Source organism: Orbicella franksi, chromosome 1 (assembly GCF_964199315.1).
Source record: "Orbicella franksi chromosome 1, jaOrbFran1.1, whole genome shotgun sequence".
NCBI classification, from domain to species: Eukaryota; Metazoa; Cnidaria; class Anthozoa; order Scleractinia; family Merulinidae; genus Orbicella; species Orbicella franksi.
The window spans coordinates 10,879,189-10,897,854 of NC_138145.1; the positions used below are offsets into that span (position 1 = coordinate 10,879,189).

Genomic DNA, 18,666 nt, shown 5'->3' on the forward strand with positions numbered 1-18,666 from the left:
TTGGCATACACAAGTAGACTTCTCCCTGTCAGTTGTTTGCCCAAATCAAGGTCAGCATATGCAATGTGACTTGACCCAGATTCTTCACCCCTTGTTCATGTTAACACTATAGAAGAGGACTTCTTGTAAGCAATAGTAGCAGTTACAAGTTGCCTTATGTGATAACAATTATACCACTGTAAAGTACCAACACTGATGAACTGTGAGACTCCTCTAATCCTTAAGACTGCAACACTTTCATCCAGAAACAAAGGTTAAACAAGGCAGAATGCTGATCAGACTTCTGAGTAACTGGCCTGTGCTCCTTTAGTTCAAATAAGTGATTGTTATCTCATTTCTCTTGACAATGACAGTGCAATGTCAAGACAAAAGGTGACAAGAATATTGAAAATCATCACTTAACAAAACTGTCCAAAATACACCAACTCCTTTAAGTCATAACAGTCATTTATTAGCATTTGAACAGCTATACATCACTTGAAAGTTTATCCAAAAATAATAATAAAGCTTAAAACCACACACACTTTCAAGTGCTAAAAAAATGCAGAGAACTGACTTGAATTTGTACTATTTACACCATCTTAAGGTCACTTCTTTCATTCGACCTTATTGATTAATTCTTTCATTGCTACCTACCCCTAGTAATTATTACATCATACAGACATCTCAATGGTATCATAAAATTAAACATTTCTCCAGAGATCTCTTCAACCCATTATATTACCAGTGAAGAACAAAGCATGAAGTGCTTCAAAGTTTCAAACATCCTTATTTAGTTGCAATTCCTCAAAAAATGGTCTCCCTTAGACAATGGATGTTCAGGGGTTAAATTTAGTTGGTAACTTAAAGGTCTCAGAAATGTTTATGATGATTAATTATTTGTCTAGGTGTAAGTGGCCAATGATGTTCAACCAATGTGTAACTTGAACAGTACACTTCACATCAATTAAAGTAATTACTTGTCTCAGGGGATGTGAAATCATTTGGTGACCTGGCAAAACAACAGATCTTCAAAAGTAAAACTTGTTTTTGCACCAAAAAAATATTTTGTTTCATTTGTTTTAGGCTATGACGACCCACATGATAAGTGCACATGTAACACACTGGCTTAACATGGCTCTTGAACATGGAACTAAATTTGATATTCTTTGTGATACATGTACCTGAATAATGTACACTATTTCTTTGTGATTCAAAAGCAAGGTATTGTCACCCTCTTGGTGTAATTTATGTAAGAACTCTATTGAAAAAAATATATCTGCCGCCAGTAGCTTGGCATCAACTGCCCTTTGCAAAGTCTTCAAAACACATAATATTAGTGACTATTGTAAGAGCTCAATTTTCTGCACCAACATATTCAATTAGTTTAATGTATAGTGCAGTTCCAAGTCAAAATAATAATTAAACCTATTGTTCTCTACGGTCTAGTAATAAGAAAAAGCTTAAAAGTTACCTTAATGTAGCTGTTCACACTTGCCTTATTCAGACAGCAAAAAATGTTGTCTTGTACATGAATAACAAGTGGGTACAGGCCTTCACGTACTCTTTGCTGATAAAAGTACTGATGTATCCTGATAATACTAAGATTATTACAATGACCAGCATTAAAGTCAAAAGTCCTAGTTAAAGTCAAAGTCAAAATAATAATTAAACCTGATCACACTTTTTGAGACAGCAAAGAATGTTGCATTGTATGATATTTGAGCTGTCTTAAGTCAAGTGCGTACAGGCCTGTGTACTCCATCTGGATAAAAGTACCCTGTGTCCTGATAAAAGATTATCGCAATGACCAGCATTAAAGAATAACTGCAGTGTCAGTAGGGCACAATAATAATTATTGTACAACTGTAGTTACATTGTACTTTGGAATAAATTATTACAAAGTCACTCTTCTTCACAAAAACTATGTATAATCCCTGATCTGGTTTAAATGCAAAAGAAAAATAACACCACTGTACAATTAGTTATTGAATTTTCTTTCCGTTTCATCTGTAGCATATACAATACTATGTATCTTACTATGAATCATAAATGTATGCATAACATCAGCATGCCCCCCCCCCCCCCCCCCCCCGCTGTTTTGCTAAAGAACAAAACCTAGAACTGTAGGAACATGTTTTTAATTATTACAACTCCAATGTTGTAGGCTGGTTTTCATAAATAATTGGTCACAAAGTACATTTTGCCATATCAATGTTAAAGTTAGAAGAAGAAGTTAGAAGTACCTACAAGAACCTGAACACCAAAGAGTTCCTTGGTGTAAAGAAGAAGCTGATAAGAGACAAACGGTTGGTTTTAACTGCCTTGTTACTACAATGGCAGTCCTAGTACAGCACCATTTGGGCTGCCAACTATTTTCCCGATATTTACCACTTTGAATCGGCTGCAAAGTTTGATATGAAACCTAAGATCAATTCATTGAATTCAAATAGGCAAACACAGTGTGTGGCCTGACTAGTTAATTGAAAGCTTTTTTGGGCGGAAATCCTTGTCACAGCATTGTTTTGTTTTCTCTCTAAATCAAGGGAAATATTTTGAAAGTAACACGGTATTACCATAATCCTGAAGAGTTAAAACAATAGAGCGCTTGCATTGTCTGTAGCATCTGTAAAGCCCTGCCCCTCATCTGCATACTTTATTTCCGGAAGACTCTTACTTGCAGGCATATCATGGGAGTTTTTATCACCATTGGTAACAGGCGCTGATGGTGTTATCGACCTTTGTTCATGTCCACCAACACGTGCAAGATTCTTTTCCATATTGACCAGGCCAGCTGGTTGGTAATTCTGCAAGGTTTTCAGTTGCACATTGTTGTCTTTGTGATACTCATCATAAGCAGCTGTTACAGTTTCTTCTGATGGATAGTCGTGGACTGTATGTGAGCTCTTGAAAGAAACTTTTCCTTTGTTCATCTGAAGGTCAAAGAATAGATGTATATTAGTGAATAAGTCACAACACAAAATGCCAACCTTGTCATTTTCTCGCAGTAATGGTACAATGTAAGTGTACCTCTCACATTTTTATGTAACTTTGTGGAAGTTGACTGACTGTAAAAGGTAATGTCTTCACAAACCTAGTTCAATGTTCTACCCCCAGCATTTTGTTACTGACATCGTCTAGGCCTATTTCGTGCTGCTTTGACCATGGGCTGGTAGTTTGGAGGTTGGGGAGTGGGAAAAAAGGAAGTGCGTGGGGAACGCCATGAAGGGGAAAGATAAGAGAAAGGTATTGAGGTGACCTGGCAAAACAACAGAAGGTTGACCGTTGAAGGTTGACTGGGGAAGCAATTTTACAATTGCAATGCAAACCTTTCGACAATCTTTTTCTTCTTTGAAAACTTTTTTTAAACCGCCCTTTCCCTCTTCCCATTGTTCCCCATGTGCCTTCCCGCTCAATATTCAATTTCCCATAGGGAGCCTCTGCAGAGGAGAGTGTTACTGACAGGTTTCCCTACAATTCACCAGTACCCACTTATTAAATAGGCTCTGTGAGAGTAGAGTGTCTTGAAATGAACACAACACACAATGACCCTGGACAGGCCTTGAACCCAGATGACTTGATCTATAGTCCACTTGAGTGTTCATGAACCCTCATATTAAATACACATAGATTTCTCAAGTTATGCCCTATTCTTTCACTGTAAGCAGAGAAACTACCCTAATTTAGACGTTTCTTTCAGATCTAGGTATTCTTAGATTTTGACTATGATCATCATGGGACTGCCAAGTCGTTAGGGCAAATCACTCAGTCATCTGATGCACGAGGTTTCAGTCCAAGAGTTGAATTTGCAAAAAGAAGTTCTATGATTAGAAAGTTCTTGAGTTCGGCACAATGGTTCTGTAAATGTAAAATTTAATAACCAGCCATTCAACCTCCCATTAAATAGGATTGTTGGCAGATTCACAGTCAGTGCAATTGTAAAATATTGCTTGTCAGTATACATTAAAATTTTTCTAACATTTGAAGTGATCTGTGATATTTAGTGCTAAAAGGTTCTCTTGGATTTATATTTTCAACATCCATATAAAATGTAATATTAATATTGCTCTATAGCCAATTACTTTCATAATATTAGCACAAAACAAATTTGTATTCAAAAAAGTACTACATTAATTTTATATTACTTGAAGAAAAGCAGGTACTCAACATTTGAATATGGTTCTCAAAACCATTTACCACATGCCATGAAAATAGCTTGCAGAATAGTTTTTATGCTTGAATTAAGCTCAATAAAATTTCCACATCAGTTTACTCTTTTCAAAGTTGTTACAAGAATGCACACCTTTCATTACACAATGTAAAGCCTAAACAGAATAAAAAATAATTTCACTTATTAGGAAAGTGTTTTAATAAGAGTGTCATTAATGCAACATGAAATCAAAATCCTTAAACTTGATACAAGTTGAGCCCAACTTGTCTTGTATCATTTCACAAATTGTAGTTTTCGAAATGTTATACAACTTAATCTGTATTCAAAGGAATGTTCAAACCAGTTGTTGTTAATATTATGAATTATTTTAAGACTTAACATTAATAATTTACTGCATACAAGCCTACAAGACTACCATTCTGATAAAATAGTACACCCTGGGATAAAAAAAATCAATTCCTTTAAAATGGTGGCTACATGACCCTCACAGAATGTTTTCGATTTAATTTTAATCTAGACAATACTACCTTTCTGTTTTCATCATGTTTCTGGGTATAAAACATGACTCCCACTTCTGCCACCCCACTGAGGAGTTGCCCATTCAATTACATACTATTTTACAAAACAATGTTACCTAATAGTTTTTGTCTGGATGTTCAGGTATTCAGGTTTCACTGGAAGTTTTTAATTTCGCATCACTATTAACTGACTCAAAGTTTGACTCAAATATGGGAGTGAAAGGGTCGGCACACCAGTTTTCCCACAGTCAGTTTACTTCATGGTTTGAATCTTACCTTCTTTCTTTCTATCTTTGGGCTCAAACATGACTTCAACTGTACAGGCTCTGAATCAAAGACAACGTGTGGGACAGGAAATTGAGGGGCTGATCCTATGTATGATATGGGTACATCCTCATCGTCATAATCATCATCCTCATCTTCATCGTCATCATCATCATCATCGTCCTCATCATCCTGAGTAATGTCACCATTTACTACATGGGTAATTTCTCCAGTGGCAAAATTGTAGCTTCCCTCAACTTCATCGGTATCACTTTCATCTGATAACTCATCAGCTTCTAAGTAACCATCTTGAAAGGCACTTATCTTCTCGCTGCCTGGCAACGGCAAGTCAATAACTGACACACTCACGTCGTTGTCATCATCAGGATTTGGTATGTCTTCTTTGTGGCCATTGAAAAATGCAAACTTTCCTGCACTGCGGTTATCTGGAGAGGCAGGAACATCAATCACAGAAACAGTGACATCATTGTCACCAGATTCAGGCATATCTATCGCAGATACTGGCACTTCATCGATTGATGTTATTGGAACTGACTCAGTCACACTTGTTTCAGAACTGCGACTCTCCTCATTTCCATTCCAGTACTGTGTTACAATGGCTGGGACCTGAGATTCAGTTCCTTTATTGTCTGTTTTGGACTCATTTGCTTTCTTAGATGATATTTTCTCTTTTTCTGGCTCTAAAATCTGGACACTTGGTTTGGTTTTATGGTACACTCCCTTTGGTGGAGTCTGCTCATGACTGGCATTACTTATTATCTTCACATTGCCAAATAATCTTTGCTCCACTTTAACAGGCTTGTGCACTGGTTGCAAGCCAAATGCAGCAATTGACACAGTGTCGGTACCTTCGTTAGGAGAACTTGAACTACTATTTTTTTGATTTTTGTCCAGAAGTTCTTTTGTTTTATTTCCTCCTGTGCTCTCCTTCTTGTCGTTTTTTCTCAGCCAAGGAAAAATGCTTGTGTTAGACTGTTGCTTGTCCTTCTGTGCAGATTTTCCCTCTGACTTCTGAGACTTGCTGAACAGAGTAGACTTTTTACCATCATCTCCAGATGAACCCTTCTGGTTTGATCTATCAGAAGAATGGAGCTTAGATGACTTACTGGCCTTGTCTTTTGTTTTTTCTTCATTCACACTTTTGTCTTTCTTCTTGGGTTTCAAGATACTTGATCCGAACAGTGCTGACAGTTTATGAACAGACCCACTTACTGGCTTGCTCTCTGGTACAATGTGACCAGATTCCTCATTACAATCGTCTTTTACAGGAGCAGAATCAAAGTCAATTGCTAGTTTGGTACTAACCACAGGCAAGGACTCTGTTTTCAGGTTTGGCTCTTTAACATCATCCACTATCTGGACAACAGTAATATTTGCATCACTTTCTGATGATTTTTCTCCTTCTGATTCATCCGCATCTGCATCAGACTGCTGAGATAATTGCCGATGAAACAGTTCTGTCACCCTGTGTTCAATTTCACTTGAAACACTATGCTTCCTCGCAAACACTGGTTGGACATCTTGCGGTGGTGCAGGCACATCTTTCTCTTTGTTTGCTGCTAGTTTTAAGTCTAGGTCGCTAAGAGGGTCATCATCACTTGTCGAATCTGACTCTTCATCATCAACAGTCAGCTGGGTCTCTGAGACAGACATCTTTCTTATCAGCTTGTTCATGCGGTGTTCTATTCCCTGAGCAACATTTGATTTGTGCTGGAAGTAGTCTAGGCCTGTCTCTTCTCTGATGTCACACAGAGATGATGACCTTCCTCTGCTAAGGCTGTTGCTTGGTGAGATCATTGAATTCTTACCGGAGTCACTTCTTGGGGACAAATCTGACATGTCATCAGTTTGTCGTGACATCACATTTATAACATCTGCTGTCCATCTCTTCACTGGAGGAGGGGGTCTCTTGAGCTGGTTGGCCGTTGATGGAATGTTCTTAGTTTCACTAGTAGGTGACAAATTTGATGTCTCACTTTTATCAGTTGGGTGCGACGTCAAACTTAAAATGTCTGCTGACCATCTTTTTGTAGGAGGAGGGGGTCTTTTTAACTCTGAAGATCTACGTATAACGACCTGATCACTTTGGTCAGCCTGGCTCCCTTTGAGAAAAATGTTTTCTTCAGAAGAGGTCCACCTTCGATAACCCCCAATGGAACCAAACTTACTCTGCAATGATTCAATAGAACTTGGATGGGGAATGTTCTCCCCTTCCTCATGCTGTGCACTTTCATTAGGTACTTGAGAAACACTGTCTGAAGTTGCACTAACTGAAGTTTTGTTTTTCTCAATGGTAGAAGTTGGTTCTTCTTGGTTTCTACCATCTATCACAATATACTTCAGACTCTCACTACCTTTGTCAGACTTTGAGGTCAACTGCTCCTCTTTAGAGTCTGTCTCTTTAATAACTGAATATTTCTGTACTGTTTTTTCTGGTGGTAGAACTGTTTCTTCTGTAGTTTTTTTCACAGATTCTTCTTTCTGTAAAACATCACCACTTGGTATTGGATCATTGCCATTACTAAAACTGACTTTCTGTTTGTCGTCACTTTCAATAGTTTTTGTTATGATTTCCTTGGCGCCAGATTCTATTACATAACTTTTCTTTTCCGAGGTGTCAAAATTCTTTGGAGCACTCTGCACCTCGGTGTTTACATTAGCTACCACAACGTCTTCCTGGACAGAATTGTGGCCAATCTGGAAAGTGATATTTTTTGGTGAGGTATTTTTGAGCCAAGGGGGTGTAGTGACGAAACTTTTGTACGGTTTGGGAGCAAACGTAGGTTTTGGAGTGAATACATTTTGCTGGTTCGAATCCGGGTGCGAACGTGTTGATTTCTCAGAGTGAATTGAATGCGCTTTGCCTGCAGAACTTTTGTTCGAAATTTGCAATTGTGAAGAAGATGGATTTGATTCGCTCCTCACAGCGCGCAATGTACTTTCTGTAGTGCTCTTGTGATTTTCTACCTGAGTTTTACTTTGTGTGTTTTTAATGATGCACGGCTCACTAGTTTCCTTGCTTTCTGCTTCCGATTGTTCAAACATTCGTCGATAGCTAAAAACTGATGGTGTCTTTGCGCTATGTTTGTTGTCAAGCTTTGTCTCCGACTGCTGAATATCCAAGGCTACGTTCGACTCCTCTCTCAGCGCCGCGACGTCTGAGTGCCGAGAACTTTCGCGGTTATCTTCGATCTCTTTTCGAGTGCTTAGTTTGTTTGATTTGTGTTCAACTTCTGTCGGAATTTCGACAGCTTTGGTAACACAACTATTCGCATCCGCCGGGCTCGAAGACAAAGAACCACCGCGAACCGTGTTAACATCTTGTAATATGTTTGTTTTGCTTTCTTCGTAATCGCCTCTAACTGCAGGTTTCTGGCTTGAATTCGCGACCGGTAAATTTAATTGGGATGTCTTCCGTATAATTCTTGGTCCGAAAACACTGTTGACAGACATACCGTGTTCCTTGGTTTCCGGCGAATCGCTCGCAGCCTCTTTCCTCTTCTCTAACAGCGACCGCTTCCATTCTGGAATAGATACTTTGCGGGATTTCTCTTGCTCGACCTTCTGTCGATGGTCCTGTTCCTTCCTCTTTTTCTTTTCTATGAGTTCTAACTTCCATGCCGGTAAGACAGTCGTCATTTTGTCGGAATATCATACGTTCCTTGGCAATGTGTTACCCGGTGGAATCATGCAACGGGAAGCTGCTGTCGATTAAGTTCTACTGCAATCCTCTTCCCTCTTTCGCAGCAATTTTGTCATTATTGGTGGACCCCTAAGAAATTTGTCTAACCTCCCAGGCAGCTAAAACAAAAACTCTAGGCAGTATATTACAAAGAATCGCGCTTCGACAAGCCGCGGATTCTTCGTTCCCGAAGCGCAAGTGACGTTTGCTCATGCTCAGTGGCCTGTGAAATGTGATGATGTCACACGGGCAAATAAATATTTGAAGCCGGCACTTGAGCAGGCTATAACACTCGCTGATTGGTCATATCTGCCTGGTTGGCTGGCGTGCGATTGTTTACCACAGCTTCTATGAAAATTTAAAATTCTTTGGCGACAAAGGCTTATTGGATTAGAAACTTCACCATCATTGCTGGAGACATTAATTGTTTACATATATTAGCACAGTCTTGTTTTTTGTCTAAAGGGGACGAAATTTACTAAAATTTTCCCCGAAGGAAATAAAATAATGGCTCATGATATATTTATTAGCTTCTTAAAAAGTGAATATAAATACTTTCTCGAGAAATTAATTATGTTTGACAGTCGATGGTGGGTTTGATTGTTTTGTGGAAGAGTTTGCACAAAAGGCAGAATTTAGAAAACCCGATAATTGGGCGTTACTTTTTATAAATATCCTGAAGCTAAACAAAGAAACTAATATAATTTTATCGGTGAAGTTTCCAACAGTCAGTTGTCGGTATCGTTACTCGTCAATGAGGTAAGCATATGGTGACACAATTGTGGGAACATTTCTTGATCTTCAAAATAACCCGGTAACAAACAAAGCCGACGAATCACTCATGTCACTTCGGAAGCGAATTAAATCTCCTTGAGTATAGTTTAGCCTTATACAAACATTGTCGAGAATGATGCTCCTATTTGCATGAAAATGCGTTCGGTTCCTGGGAAAGGTATATAAAAAATCAAAACGTGCTGCATTACGAAAACACGGCACGTGCTGTGATGTCTTCGAAACTTCAAATATCGAGTGAATTACTTAACCCCTGGTGTGATAATACAGAGGTAACCAACTTTACCATCTGGTATCTCTGTATCAAGATGATCTCAAGCTAATATTTATCATGACTCATTACACCAGGTATAGTGGTATACAGACCTTCGAACTCTTTCAATACTTTGTCGGCTGCGCAAAACTTGGTACATTATACTCACTTATGACGTAAAAGCGCACTTACAATTTGCCTTATATGGTATTTTCAACACCCAAGAGACCAATAAACAGCTGCTCCACAAATATCGTTTTCAAGTAAATGGCCACGAGGAAGTAACAGGCACTTAATTAGAAGCAAATTAACAGGATCATTCGTTATTTCGCTGAGTGTAATATCACATTTGCATGCGCGTCAGGGCGTGATATTTTTACATTTTTTTTCCATGACAAAAGGAAAATATTTGTTGATTTGTCGAAATAGTTGTTACGTAAGCGGAATTGTCAGTATTATAATAATTCAGGAACTTGCTGTTCATTTTACACGAAGGGAAATTGTGCGCACTAGTACTTGGAACTTTCCGTCCAATTGTTTATTAGCTTTTACTTGACCAAAGCCTGGAACTTATGGGTCATATCTGGGAACCTCGTTCTTGAGTAACCTGGGAGCGAGGCTACGCGATTTAAATTACTGCACAGTCACAGGTTCGGCATCATATATTGGACATTCAGTAAGATACAGAAAAACAATATCAGAGTTTGCAATATTTGAAGTCTGTTGTCCTGTGTTTTCTTTTCTTTTTTTAATATCGTAAAGAAGACTCCCTTAAGTCACGAAAACTCTCTCTGCGCTAAATTTGCACTGATAATATCTCAAGAAGCAATTAATATTTTCTATTAACATGAACCGCTATTGTGCTGCGTCAAGAGGCAATTGAAACACTTACTAGAGAGATGATACAAGTACTGACTAAGCACCGTGGCGAATTTGGAATGGTGAGGTTTCGAGTGTTAGCAATTGTATTTGTAGACTTGTTCTGAAGTCTCGAAACCAAAAGGACCAAAACTGCAAGGCGGGTTTTCGATTTTACGGTTTGGTCGTTTGTTTGGTCGGTTTTTCGGTTTTTGCGCTTCAAATAGTAGGATTTTCGGTTTTTCGGTTTTGATGCCTGCTGCGGTGTCCTTTATTTTTTCAATTTTAAGCATTCGTTTTTCGACTTTTTGTTTCGGTTTTGGTTAGTTTATCAATCCGTGTAAGTTCTCGTGGTGTGCCATATAGATAATGGTTGATGCTCCAAGCGAGTCCTGTATTGTGGCAAATTAAATGTAAAAATATGCTGCTTTATTTAACCTCGGCAAATTTGGTCCATTTTTGTCGATTAGCCTCAAACCGGTTATAAATTAGCCCCTCGCCTCCCTTCTATCTTTCCCGGCTTATTTAGCTCCAGTCCCCTGTGGGGGCAAAATTTGATCTATTTAATGAATTAGTGAGGCCATTTTTGGGCGAGTGATCACTTCTTGGCCCCACAAGGGAATGGAACTAGGAAATATTTGCATTAGCAAAATGGCCTATTTATGCGAAAGTTATCGGCAATGAAAGGACTGTTTGGAACATTTGTCATTGTTGACTGGTACGGCAATGAAAGGACTGTTTGGAACATTTGTCATTGTTGACTGGTACGGCCGATGGCAGATGACGGAACTTGTCTATTAATTGTAAACAAAACTTTGATGAAGGAAATTTAAGCAGGTTTCGTGTTAATATTGTTGACATTTCTAAACATCAACGCCAACAGTTTCGCTCAACTGAGAATCTCGCCCCTGTTGAAGACAAATGCGTTCTCCTCAACCACTCTCTATCCCAGTGCCTTCGATCGATTGATGCACAAGACTAGACTATGATGTGAAGTTTGTATGAAATAATTCGTATATGAACTGCGGTTGTAGATGAAAGTGAAGAATGATCATCGCAGTAAATTTTCCAATTTAAGCAACTGGAAAGAAGACGCCTGAAAAAATCAGGGCTTCAACGGGATTCGAACCCGTGACCTCCGCGATACCGGTGCGATGCTCTACCAACTGAGCTATGAAGCCACACATTGATCATTCTTCACTTTGAAGACTAGACTATGTAATTCTACCAATGATAACTTATTATGTAGGATTCTCAGTGCATGGTTCATATCCAAAATAACGCTGGTGGCGCAAGATATATGCCGCGGTGTGAAATTGCCAAAATTCCGTATAGCTTCTTTCTTTATTACCGGTCAAGCTCGTTCCCATCACCTTTTTGTCTTTGTTGAATTACCGGTATGTATACTTCCCGTTCTTTGTTGAAAGAAAGCAACAATCGACTCATTTCCTCCATTATTTAGGCTTTTTAGTGCCAAAACACCATAGCAAAGCGTTGCTCTATTTTAACCGATTAAATTCCAACGAGCCCGGTTAGCTCAGTCGGTAGAGCATCAGACTTTTAATCTGAGGGTCATGGGTTCAAGTCCCATATCGGGCGAGTGTATTGATTTTATTTTCGTATTAAGCAATTTTTTGTATGTATATATATTTTTTTCACTTAACTGCGTCGTGAACTTAAGTTGTTTGTACCTTTTAATTTTTTAGAAAAAAAAAAAGGGTTTTCGCACGCAACATTGCAACTCCCACATAATCACCCGATTTATCGAGGAACATGCAAAACGTACAAAATAAATATATCAGTCTATCAACTTTATTGGTCACAAAATTACAATATAATTAAAAGAAGAAAAGGACCAATAGGAATTGCGCGAACGGGAAAATAAAGTTACCTATGCGAGGCGCAACCCTAGAAGCTAGTAAGAATGGTGATAGAAAATCTTAAATTTGATAAAAATTACAATAAAATCTAATAATTACTTATAGTTAAAAATTATAGTTAAATCTAATTAATTACAATAGTTTAAGACAAGATGCGGATAATATTAATAATAATATTAACACCTTACATTCTTAATAATGAGATATTCGCCACACTTGGTGTACGGCATAAACGATAATTACACTATTATTACACTATTTCAATCAGACCAAAAAAGCGCTGATTACCAAGAAACGAATTTTTATTGGTTTCCTTCAGACATACTTCTTGCTGTAAGTAACAATAGTCAACTTAAGGCCTAGTTGCAAACACGTGCGGACATAAGCTAACATTGTTTGCTATGCTTACTGTACAGGTTTACTCTTGAAGAGCTGCCACATGAATTACGTCATGTAGCTCAAGCACCACATGGACAGTGAATTCTCGTAGACAGGGTTCATACGAAAAAATCCTTAAGTCTCTCCACTCCATTCAACTGGGCAGGTGTCAAGACTGAGAACACAATTTTTTTTTCACTAACTGTAAACTGCATCAGTAGCTACCAACGGCCCAAGAACTTCGCGCTAGTTGTCCATTTTGCTCGTCTTTGTTTCTCGACATAATTCTCGTACGATTATATGCCAATCAAAACTGTGAGAAGACTCGTCTTGAGAGCAAGACAGTGGTCCTGCGTTGCCATTCCACGGAAATCGCGCTCACCGGGCGGCTGTAAGGTCTTGACTTTAGATTCATTTCACTGATTGAGCTGACCTTTTCCTTGCCCTGAGTCTGTGAAAAAGACTACTCCACTTCTCCTTCTTCTTGCTCATATTTGAGATCAGAGGTTTCTTTTCTCTCGTCGCTAGTCTTTTTAGTATCTTTTCTTTTCTCTCGATGACGATGTCTGTCTTTACTGCGCGATACCTCACCATCTCCAAAACGATCACGGTCTTTGTAACGTTCTCCGCCACGATCACGCGATCTCTCACTGTCACGCTCACGTTTTCTTTTCCCATCAGTATCGCCTTCGCGTTCACGGTAGTAAGAAGTGGTTCGTGAATTTTCCCTGTCGCGTTCACGTTTTTCACGAGATCCATCTCGATCACGTTCACGTTCACGGTCACGCTCGCGATGAGCGTAATTCTCGCGAGCGTTGTCACTTTTCCGCTCACGATAAGTGTCACGGGGATTGTCACGTGCTGCACGGGCACCTTCGTGATCTCGCGAACCTCGCAAATATTTCTTTTGGTTTCCATCTTGCTGTTTTGGGCTAAGAAAAAAATGAAAATAAGAATAAGTTGACATAAAAATTCAGCAAGATTGAGAAGAAAGCGCTAATGCAAAAACAGGCTGGTCTTCAAACCTTTCTTGCAGCACCAGAGGGGAGAATTAGTTTAAAACAAGATGATTTCTTACTAGGGATCACTTTCTCAATTCTTGCAAGCTGCATGCTTTATTATGGATGTATGTTATAATGAGAAATTAACTGCTGATCACTCCCTGAGATGAAGGCACAAGGTCATTCACAAGATGCATAGTGTACAAAAATTAATTGCGTCTTGTAAAAACATACTTTTTTCCTTGGTTTTTTTTTTTTTTCACACATTTGCCAATTTGAAACTGTTAGGGATTAACCATGGCTGGACTGGTAACTACTTGCAACAATGGGCATAAACTGTGAGCAGCTGGGTACACTATAAAGATTGTTTATGATAGATGAATTTTAAATGTCTCTTACATTGGTCTCCAAAAAGGACGATCTCTTCCTCCAAACCTCAGTTGTCCAGACTCCTTTTTTCCTCCAAATCCACCTCCTACAGTAAGGCAAAATTTTATTGATACTTTTCAACCTTTTCATTCACGAAAAAAATAAAGATCTTACATTTAGTTTTTTGCTCAGAAAAGGGGTAAGTTTGAAAGGTGGGGTACATCAAGATATTTTCTCCTGGTAGATGGTTTCCTTTACTGCACAATTCCAGAAAATATTCATACCCAAACCACAGAGGATAATTGGAAAAAGTATTCCTACAGGGAGAATGGCCTTAAAGGCCAAAAACCTTTCAAGTGGAATTTTAAGAGTGGTGTTGGGTAGTGTAATAACTTTTTGAGAAAAAACTTTTTTTAAAATCACCTAAAAACTTGATAATGCAATAATAATTGGTAACTCGTCAAAAGAGACAAGGCTAAGTTGACCAAAGCACTTTTAGCTTTATACTACAACACCTACAACATGTCAAAATCTTTACCCAGTCGTCTTGGGACCCAGCCCTTCAGAGATCTTGCTGCTTCATACTCTACTAATATAGTGCAGCCATCTATCTCTTGATTGTGCAGTTCCTGAAAAAAAAGAGTAAAAATAGAAACCTGAAAGGGATCACCTAACCTGTAAATAGTAGTAGCAGTTGGTAGCTCCAAACAACATGAGCTTAACACAACTGCAAGTGAGCCTTAAATGTATTCTGAAGATGACCAGCAACAATGGTCAAAATGTCAAGCTTAGTTTGGGATTTCACATTTGGACTGTGTTTTGCAGAGATTTTAATTGTTTATTTCTGTAGTTGCAATCAGCATAATGAAACTTTTACTATCAAGATACATAATGACTCTTTTCTGTGTTTTTAAGTCACTAATTGGTGAATAAATTTTTCTTGCAATTTCACTTACCCTCCATGCTAAATTAGCATCTCTCTCACTTCTGTATTCTACAAATGCATAGCCTTTTGAAAACCCTGTCACTAAAAAATACGGGAAAAATTATGTAATATCTAGTGGCCTCAATATTAGAGACGTTTTGTTAGGATATGCAATGTACTTCATGTGTAGTCCTATGTTCAGACTTTATGTAGCCTCTAAGTTTTGAATTGAAATTTTATTATCAATACTTGACAATCATGTATGTCATAAAAAGAAAAAAAAAGTGAAGTGAACACAAAGACATAATAGTCTGACCATTGCAAAGGACCTGGATGACAATATCTAATTTAAAAAAAATATCAAGGTCTTAATAATGATGGCTTTCTCTTATTAATATTCTGAAAGTCTTAATCTTGTAGTAAGTAACTTTGTTAAACACAACACAAAGTGCTACAAATTAAAATGCAGAGTTCCTGACAGTGCTAGAACAACCCCCACTTTGGACTTACTGGTTAGACACTTCCACAACAGGAAACTTGAGGTGAGGTAGGTTATTTACTAGACTCAAATACCTCACAATAAAAAATCTGATATCAACACGTCTATGAGTCAAATAAGTCTATCACTCTTCCAAGTATGTCTTGTGTCACCATAACCATTACTGAGAGTTAACAGAAACTGGAAACAGGCTAACACAAACATTTTGCTGGCTAACCTGAGTGCTATTCAGGCTAACTACACTTGCAGTACTATTGAGGTTAACCAAAGAGCTATTAGCACAGCAAGGTTACTGACAGGCTAGATAGGATAACCAAAATGCTATTTTATTAATTTAGGCTAACCAAAGTGCTATTTTATTATAGGCTAAGTGACATGTTATCCACTGACTCATTTAACTCATTAACGCCCAAGTCACTAGTGGAGGGAAGGTGCCTATGAAGCCCGGGGGCTGCAACTGCAGTCACATCCCCAAGGCGCTAGAACACCCGACTGCCCTGCCCAACCCGCAACCAAGCCATGAGCCCCCCGTGCCAAGCCCCCAACAGGCACCTGTCACACTCAAGCCAGATGGCATTGGTGGAAAAAAAAAATGCTGAAAAGAGGGGGGGTGAGGGGATAGGGAGGGAATGCCGAGAACCGCTTAACTATAATTCAATCCACAACGCCAAACTAACAGAGCGATGAACACACTGCAAGCACATAGGATGACAACACCTGTACTAACCAAAAATACCGCTGGACAATGTCAGCCCTGGGGCTCTCCAACCATAAGACTGTTGCAAACGCTACAGAACACACCAAACGCTAAAACAAACGCTAACAGATGGCCAAGGCACTAACAAACGCCTACAAAAACGCTACTGACCAGACTCACTCCTGGTCATAAACTATGTAAAATTTCAAAGAACTATATCGAACGCTACAGACTGCACCAAACGCTAACCAAACACTCACAGATGGCCAAGACACTAACAACCGCCTATAAAATGCTACTGACCAGACTAGCTCCTAGTCGTTAACTATGTTAAATTTCATTTAACTATATTAAATTGGGGGACCTTTAAGAAATCTTAGTACAAAATTGATTGATCAATAGTGTGAATTCACAGTTTAATGTTATTTGTAATTCTCAAACCACTTACCAACATCTCTAATAAGCCTGCATCTTGTTAGTTCTCCAAATTTTGCAAATACTTTGTACACAGTTGCTGCAAAGGAAAACGTTATTTTAGGCAAGTATTTTGAAACTTTTGAAACAGGTGCAAATGGGTATGTTGTTACGTTTCAAGAAAGTTCAGAAATTATTGATGAATTTCCAAAATGGGAACCATTCAACCAAAAAATCGGGAAATTCTGGGAGTTAAATCAAAATTTTGGAATGCAAATTGCCAGTAAAATTTACTCAAAAATTTGGGTATAACTTGTGAGACTGTCCTCTTTGCTGGAAATCCAAAGTTTTTGTTGAATGGAAAGCACTCTCAGAGAGCTGGGGTAAGTGTGTTATAAGAACTTTTCTTTTCTTGGTTCAAGTTTACACATTTTTCCAGAATGTGTCAAATACAGCTGCATTATATTATCTCAAAATTTTCCACTAGGGGTGAGAAATTGGTCCACATAGGCCCAAGAGACTTGCCCCTAAGATGTGAGGGTTGGCAGGTACAGTATGTGTTGTAGGTCAAAATGAAATTCAGGTTAAAATGAAATTCCTTTGCCTCTTAAGAAGACAAAGGAAACTGAGAGTCAAACTAGGTTAAAATCATTTTAACCTGAATTTCATTTTGACCTACAACATAAGATTCTATATAACTAAGCCAGTATATACTGTATATGAAAGAAGCCAGTATATATATATACCAGTTACTGTAATTGAAGAAATAATTACAACAACGTCAAACCTTCTCTGGTTTCTTTGCTAAGTTTCCCAACAAACAATGTGCTGTCTGGATCGCCACAGACTCTCTTGTTTGGCTTATCTGAAAAAGAGAGACAGACACACAATTACCGGTCATCTCACCACCAGGGAGTCTTGCCACCAACAAACTCGCCACCAAGCGAAGTTTCCTTGCCACCAATAATCTAATAAGGCAGTGGATAAAAGAACGAGGAATAATCTATATATGTGACTTGAAAAAAAAGCTAAGAAGGCAATGCGTTGTCCATTTCAATGATGCAAAAGACTACTGCACAATCATAACAAGAAAGTAACAAAACAAGCGCAGCAAACCAATGCACCAGCTAATTCACTTTGACTACTTTACACAACTAGTTTATCTTTTTGTTGGTGTTTGGTGGCGAGGTGACTTCGCTTGTTGGCGAGTTCGTTGGTGGAGAAATTCCCTGGTGGCGAGGTGTTCAGATATCAGACGCACAGCTCACTCTAAAGAATAGAGAGTTAAACATGATGTTTACGGCAGACGGCAAATGGCAAAGATTACCTCTGATTTGTTATTCTTTTCTTGTAATCCTCAAATAAATCACACAAAAATAGAAAAATGTCTTCTACTATTCACTGCAAATACAAATACTTTCACTCTGCCGTACAGACAGCTGAAGACAGACGGCAAAAGTTTCATTTTTGCCGTTTGCCGTTTAACGTAACGTCATGCTTTATCTCTCTATTACTCGTCTCATCTGCACCTCAGTGACCTCCTGATTCAACTCAATTTAAGCAATAGCAATAAAATTTACTGTCTTACATCATTAAACTTACACTTAGCGACTATAGCGCGACTAACAGCCCTATCATGAGGCACCGTGTCAGTACCATCAATGCTTCCAGCTTGCAGAGGATGGTAAAATTTAGCCAATGGAGACCAGCTGTTCCAAGTCGGAATTTCGTAACCTACATTCGTCTTAGTCACTTGATCGCCTACTGATTCCATTTTCCCGGTCAATGAACTGCGTTACTGGTTAGATTTCTTTGACTTCATGTTTTCAGTCCATATTAAAATAGCTACAAACTTCTGTACTGTTCCCTTCAAAAACGTTCGCCATCTTGGATATGTTCCTGCTCCCATTGCCTTCTGGATAATCTATGACTCCTTTCCAGTTTCTCTCGTCCACAGCACTGGCG

General features: G+C 38.6%; 2 protein-coding genes and 1 non-coding gene across 3 annotated transcripts; 1 reads left to right on the forward strand and 2 right to left on the reverse strand.

Annotated features, from left to right (window-relative positions):
* Positions 1–429: 429 nt before the first annotated feature.
* Positions 430–8,926, reverse strand: LOC145489651 (uncharacterized). Its single transcript, XM_081468683.1, has 2 exons — positions 4,945–8,926; positions 430–2,912 (listed from the first exon to the last, which is right to left on the reverse strand). Exons 1-2 carry the CDS (start codon positions 8,590–8,592, stop codon positions 2,571–2,573), a joined length of 3,990 nt encoding a protein of 1,329 aa, XP_081324809.1. The 5' UTR covers positions 8,593–8,926; the 3' UTR covers positions 430–2,570.
* A 3,138-nt stretch (positions 8,927–12,064) lies between these two features.
* Trnak-uuu (transfer RNA lysine (anticodon UUU)) lies at positions 12,065–12,137 on the forward strand. The gene has a single exon. It is a non-coding gene; the product is annotated as a tRNA-Lys (tRNA).
* A 346-nt stretch (positions 12,138–12,483) lies between these two features.
* LOC145489693 (uncharacterized) lies at positions 12,484–18,624 on the reverse strand. The gene is made up of 7 exons (XM_081468735.1): positions 18,304–18,624; positions 17,489–17,566; positions 16,736–16,801; positions 15,123–15,193; positions 14,705–14,795; positions 14,197–14,272; positions 12,484–13,728 (listed from the first exon to the last, which is right to left on the reverse strand). Exons 1-7 carry the CDS (start codon positions 18,473–18,475, stop codon positions 13,260–13,262), a joined length of 1,023 nt encoding a protein of 340 aa, XP_081324861.1. The 5' UTR covers positions 18,476–18,624; the 3' UTR covers positions 12,484–13,259.
* Between the last annotated feature and the right edge of the window lie 42 nt (positions 18,625–18,666).

What these genes read in the sequence shown, in the direction of transcription:
- LOC145489651 (XM_081468683.1), bottom strand. Translation starts at nt 8,592, where the DNA reads ATGACGACTGTCTTACCGGCATGGAAGTTAGAACTCATAGAAAAGAAA. An exon ending in CAAAGATAGAAAGAAAGAAG is followed by an intron (nt 2,913 to 4,944) that starts GTAAGATTCAAA and finishes TTTGACCTTCAG; the next exon opens with ATGAACAAAGGAAAAGTTTC.
- LOC145489693 (XM_081468735.1), bottom strand. Translation starts at nt 18,475, where the DNA reads ATGGAATCAGTAGGCGATCAAGTGACTAAGACGAATGTAGGTTACGAA. An exon ending in CAGGCTTATTAGAGATGTTG is followed by an intron (nt 15,194 to 16,735) that starts GTAAGTGGTTTG and finishes CGTATTTTTTAG; the next exon opens with TGACAGGGTTTTCAAAAGGC. An exon ending in CGTCCTTTTTGGAGACCAAT is followed by an intron (nt 13,729 to 14,196) that starts GTAAGAGACATT and finishes TTTTTTTCTTAG; the next exon opens with CCCAAAACAGCAAGATGGAA.